We start from the raw sequence: 5,070 nt of genomic DNA, 5'->3' as shown, positions 1-5,070 counted from the left end.
GAAATCAAGGTAAACCATGAGAGTTAATGTACTCAGAGAATCACAAAGCAAATCAACTGCTTTAGATTCTAAATCGGAATTTTTTTTTTCATTACACCTCAGCTCATTGCCTTCAGATTTTAAATTAGATCAGTCACATGATTCCTTGGACTCCAAGTCTTCTCACCTATTAGAATGAGAACAGCTGCCTGTAATCTATGACTGAGGGAGAAGAATCCCAATTGCCTCTACAATTTAGGCAGACCATTTCAAAAATTCTTTTTAAAGGGCTGGGTTTAGTTCCCAGTACTGCATATTAAAAAAAACTGCCAAAAAAAAGTCGTAAAAATTAAAATGCACGAGTTTGTAGATCATCTAGCACAACTGATCACATTCACAGGGACACTCAACAAATTACAATATCCTTTTAACCTAAGTGTCAGAGGCAGCGCTCCAAGACAACAGGCGTTTTCTTCTATATTGGACTTCAGTTTTTGAGGACAGGGATCTTTTGTTTATTCTCGTATCCCCTTCAGTGACATAACTACTATGGAGTTAGAGAATATTATGCTAAGTGAAGTAAGCCAATCCCAGAAAACCAAAAACCGAATGTTTTCTCTGATATGAGCATAAGTTTTTCCCCCCTTTCCCACTCTTAAGAGTTAAAACGCATGCCTTATTCATCTCCTGTCTCAGTAAGCATTAATTCCTGTGAAAAAGACATTGGCTTTTCTCTTATATTCAGATAGACGAATGGTAAAGAGAAAGTTAAAGATTTTTATTTAGATTTTCTATTCCTGAAGGATATGTAAATATTTGAATTTTTTAAAAAGTTTCAAATGTATTTGTCTGACCCACCTCCTCATTCATAAAGTTCTCCTTAAGATAGTTTTCAACCTCAGGCCTCAAAGATATTTTAGGGAAAATAGGCATTTTTTTTTCCGTGTTCAGTTTTCCAAAAGAAACTTTTTTTTTTTTTTTAACGTCCCAGTTACAGTGTGCAGTATCTTCACAATGAATAGCAACCCACAAAGTCCCGGGACCTTTAGGTGCTCAAGGAAATCGCGACGATCCTGCCGAGTTAAATTCCAAAACGAGGAGGACAGTCCTTGGTTTCCCGAGTTTCAGCTAAATTAAAAGCCGTTTCCTCGCCTCCACCACACCCGGCCTTGATCCTCCAGGGTCACTCGGGGAAGTCACTGCGAGGCCATGCCACTCACTTTGCAAAGACAACTAAGGAAAAAGCCTTAGTGACAGAATTAATACTTAAATAGACCCCAAAAAGAAAAAAAGAAAAAAGAAAAAGAAAACTGGAAACAAGGCTGTCAGCAGCAGCTGCTTTCAGCCTTATATTCTAATTTCCAAACCCGCGCCCCCAACTTCGCAGTGGAAATCCGCTTCCGGTCTGCGTCACTTCCGTCATCAGCGGCACACCCCTCCCCTCTGACTACCCAATCGACATCCGCAAATCTACATTACGTCACGACTGCAGAGACCCGGGGCCCTGTGCCGGCGGCTCTTGTGCTTGTGACAGGGCTTTTGGGGAGAGACTGAAGGGAGCCCTGCGTCCCAGATGTGTGGACTGGCGTGGATTGAGTGGAAGACGTTCCTAGCCTGAATAAGGTTGGCAGCCCATCAGTGTTCTTCTGGGTGACCTCCAAGAATAGGATGAGGCCAGTTTATTTGGCCGCATCAGCCCCCTATGATTTCATGAAATTGTTTGCTAAGCAAGCGCCCCTCCATTGCTCAAAGCCCCCATCCCTCCCCGTTTTGTTTTATGATAGGGTCTCACTAAATTGCCCAGGCTAATCTGTAAAGGAGGCTACTCCTGTATCAGCTGTGATTACACGTGTGCAGAACCACGCCCAGCCTCCTAGCACCTGCCTGCCTTATTGTGAATACATCTTTCCCACCTGAGAAAGGAACAGATTCGGGAAAATAAAATTTTTATTACTTTTAAGTGTGATGTTTATCAGGATTCTTGGGTGACCCATCTCTCTGTAATTGTTAAGTATGTGATTTCTAGTGCCAGGCTTGATAGAGTTCAAATTACACTTTGTAACCTCAGGAAAGTTTATAGTTTTTGTAACTCATTTTCCTACTTGATATTGTTACTGAAAACTAAATTAGGTAAAGTGCTTTAAACACTACTGTAACAAAGTTAGACCTTAATAAATGTTAGATAGTGTTATCCATGTATTTGAAGATCACTCAGGAGGGAAAAACTAAAATGAAGCAAATTCTGATAGACAAGAACTAACTTTTCTATCTCGGGAGGAGTGAAGATAGCAAGTTTTAGGTGTTATGGAAATGTGTGTAAGAGGTTCCAACCTAAGGAATGGGGGTTGTAGCAAAGGAAAGAGGGTTACAGTTGGTTTCTAAAGAGGAGAGGACCTAGGTAATTTGAGATTGGATCAGCTTTAAAAATCTGTGCACAGGTAATTTATGAGCCATAGTGACTGCTACTGATCAAGAAGAGAATCAGCAGATCCCTTGCAGACCACATGTATTCATGTGAATGCTTTCAAGCACCTGTTCAAGAGACCCATTTCCTAAATGTGGGAAGGCTGATCATATTTAGCTGTAAATACAGAAGAGATGATAATACTCATTGATTGGCTCATGACCAAAGTCACAGACCTAAGGATATTTGACTTATATGTTTTGAAACTCAAGATATTATGGGTCCCCTTGGTGAACATAAAGGAACTTTGTTAGGATTTTACCAACATACTCTTCCTACTGATAGGGAAGAAATATTAACTTTTGTATAACCTATACCATCTAAAAAACATTTGTCTCTCTACAGACATTTATTAATGAAATTATATTGATTTCTTGGGCCATATGGCAAAAGAGAATTTCCTGATGGGAAATCTATCAATCCCAACTCATCTGAAAGCTGACCAACTGCACTAAAATCACAATAGACATTACCTTAAAGATTGAGGAGTTTTTCAAATTATTTTTTAAAGATTTATTCCTAGCTGGCAGAATACACTGTTTCTTGAACGCTTGATCTGAGTAATAAATTGAATTCAATTCTAGCTGTAGCTAGTTCTTCTAAGTATTATCTGTAGTTTACAATAGTTCCTTCTAAGAAATATTAGATTTTTTTTTTAAGTTCCTGGAATTGTTCAATATTTTCTTTCATTGAAATTCAGTTTTGTTCTAGGTATGCACTTACACATTTTTTTCAGTTTTTTTTTTTCTTTATTTTGTTGAACTTTGTAGAGATTTTACTGGAGCTCCCTTTTAATTCAATGAAGTAATTTACAATAAGTAGTTATGAAAAAGTCATAATCCTAATGATAGCTTTATTACTGCTGTTTAACAGTGAGGAGTCCTTGCTTCCCTGAATGCTTAAGTATAACACCAGAGAAGCATGCCTAGGCAAGTGTAGAGTGGAAAGTAGAAGCTTTATTAAAGGACAGCAGAAAAGACTTCTCCCAGAGGAAGAAGGGGACCCAAAAGTTAGAATCCATGGAAGGGCGAGGTCTTCTTTCAGCTTTCCCACACTCTTTTGTTTTCCTTTACCTTTCAGTGATAGAATGTAAGTGGGAGATAGGTGGGCTGCAGGAGTAATCTGGGCAGGAAGGGCCTGGAGCAGCTTTGATTAGCACTTCCCTATTTGCTGGGAGCTACTTCATTAACATTTCCTTAAGATGGGCTCTGGGCCTCCCGGACATTAACATTTCAATTTCCCCAAGTGATGCTCTGGTTTCCTGGCCTCCATTTTATTCATCTTACTGGATATTAGACCCATTTTACCTAACTACACTAACTACCTATCTGTAAATCTGGCTTTAGTTTCATCCGGTTGTTTTCTATCAGGACTTTTCTGATTTCCTGTATTCAGAATATATTTATTTTCAAATAGTATTATTCCATAGAATTTGATATCTCCTCTAGATCAAGGACTACACCAAAATTAGTTTTAAAGATTTTAAGGGATTTTTAAAAATTCAGGGAGAAATTACGTTGCTAAGGGCTATTTTAAAAAATAGATTATTTCAATTTTCCACTTCAATTCTTCACAATTATTCCTACTACGATTTACAGTTAATAAAACATTCAATGTGAACTGAGGTGTCTTTTTTCTAACAACTCAGAAAGTATATCAGCATGATTTGTTTACATAATATACAATATATTCTTTTTTTTTTTTAAGAGTATTTTTTTTATTTTTTTTTTAATATTTATTTTTTAATTATCGGCGGACACAACATCTTTGTATCTTTGTTTGTACGTGGTGCTGAGGATCGAACCCGGGCCGCACGGATGCCAGGCGAGCGCGCTACCACTTGAGCCACATCCCCAGCCCTACAATATATTCTTTAAACCAATAATATTCAGTTTTTAGTTGGGGCCAGTTTCTCTTCCTTCCAGTTAGTAAAAATTTCAAATTTAAAAGTTTAAGTAAAACTTTTTTGTTTTCTTGCTTTCTTTTTGCCCCCAGCGGTACTGGGGTTTGAACCCAGGAACATTATACCATGAACTATTTATTTATTTATTAGTTACATCCCCAGCACTGAGACATGGGCGCCTAGCAATTTGTGACAGGATAGCAAGTTCCAGGCCATGGATTCACTAAATTGCCTTGTTGGGCCTCAAATTTGCAATCACTGTGCCTCAGCTTCACATGTGGCTCAGATTATAAACACATGCCACTGCTTTGACCTATAAATAAAACTTTCCCAGCCACTGTTGCAGTGTTTTATATTGAACCCAGGGCCTCACACAGGCTAGGCAGCACTCTACCACTGAGCCACATCCTCAAACCCTGTAAATACAACTTTTTTAAATGAAAAAAAAAAAATAAAAATCTAATGTTAGAGCTATCCCATTAACTGTTCATAGAAAGGGTGTTAAAAATTTAGGCATGGTGCTGTAAACCTGTATTCCCAGCCACTCTGGAGGCTGAGGCAAAAAAATCAAAAGTTTGAGGACAGCCTCAGCATTTAGCAAGACCAAGTCTAAAACAAATAGGTTGGGGGTGTAACTGAATGGAAAAGTGTGTGGGGGAGGGGGGGGGAAGAAAACAAAGTTTTTAACATAAATTTTTCAAATATTTTCTTTGTCTCCCCAACC

At 38.3% G+C, this 5,070-nt stretch overlaps 1 protein-coding gene and 1 long non-coding RNA gene across 2 annotated transcripts in view; one reads left to right on the top strand and one right to left on the bottom strand.

The window, feature by feature from the left end:
* The window catches only part of Nsun6 (NOP2/Sun RNA methyltransferase 6), a 47,188-nt gene extending 45,849 nt beyond the window's left edge, over positions 1-1,339 (bottom strand). Inside the window, exon 1 of the mRNA XM_048809035.1 lies at positions 838-1,339. Coding sequence (XP_048664992.1) covers positions 838-912 — 75 coding nt within the window. The 5' untranslated portion in view covers positions 913-1,339. The remainder of the gene's footprint in view (positions 1-837) is intronic.
* A 97-nt stretch (positions 1,340-1,436) lies between these two features.
* LOC125618426 lies at positions 1,437-1,939 on the top strand. The gene is made up of 2 exons (XR_007349684.1): positions 1,437-1,602; positions 1,764-1,939. It is a non-coding gene; the product is annotated as an uncharacterized LOC125618426 (long non-coding RNA).
* The last annotated feature ends 3,131 nt before the right edge of the window (positions 1,940-5,070 follow it).

The sequence above is a fragment of the Marmota marmota genome, unplaced genomic scaffold (genome assembly GCF_001458135.2).
Source record: "Marmota marmota marmota unplaced genomic scaffold, marMar, whole genome shotgun sequence".
Classification (NCBI taxonomy): Eukaryota; Metazoa; Chordata; class Mammalia; order Rodentia; family Sciuridae; genus Marmota; species Marmota marmota.
Note: the sequence above shows the minus strand (reverse complement) of the source record. Positions and strands in the feature narration are given on the sequence as shown.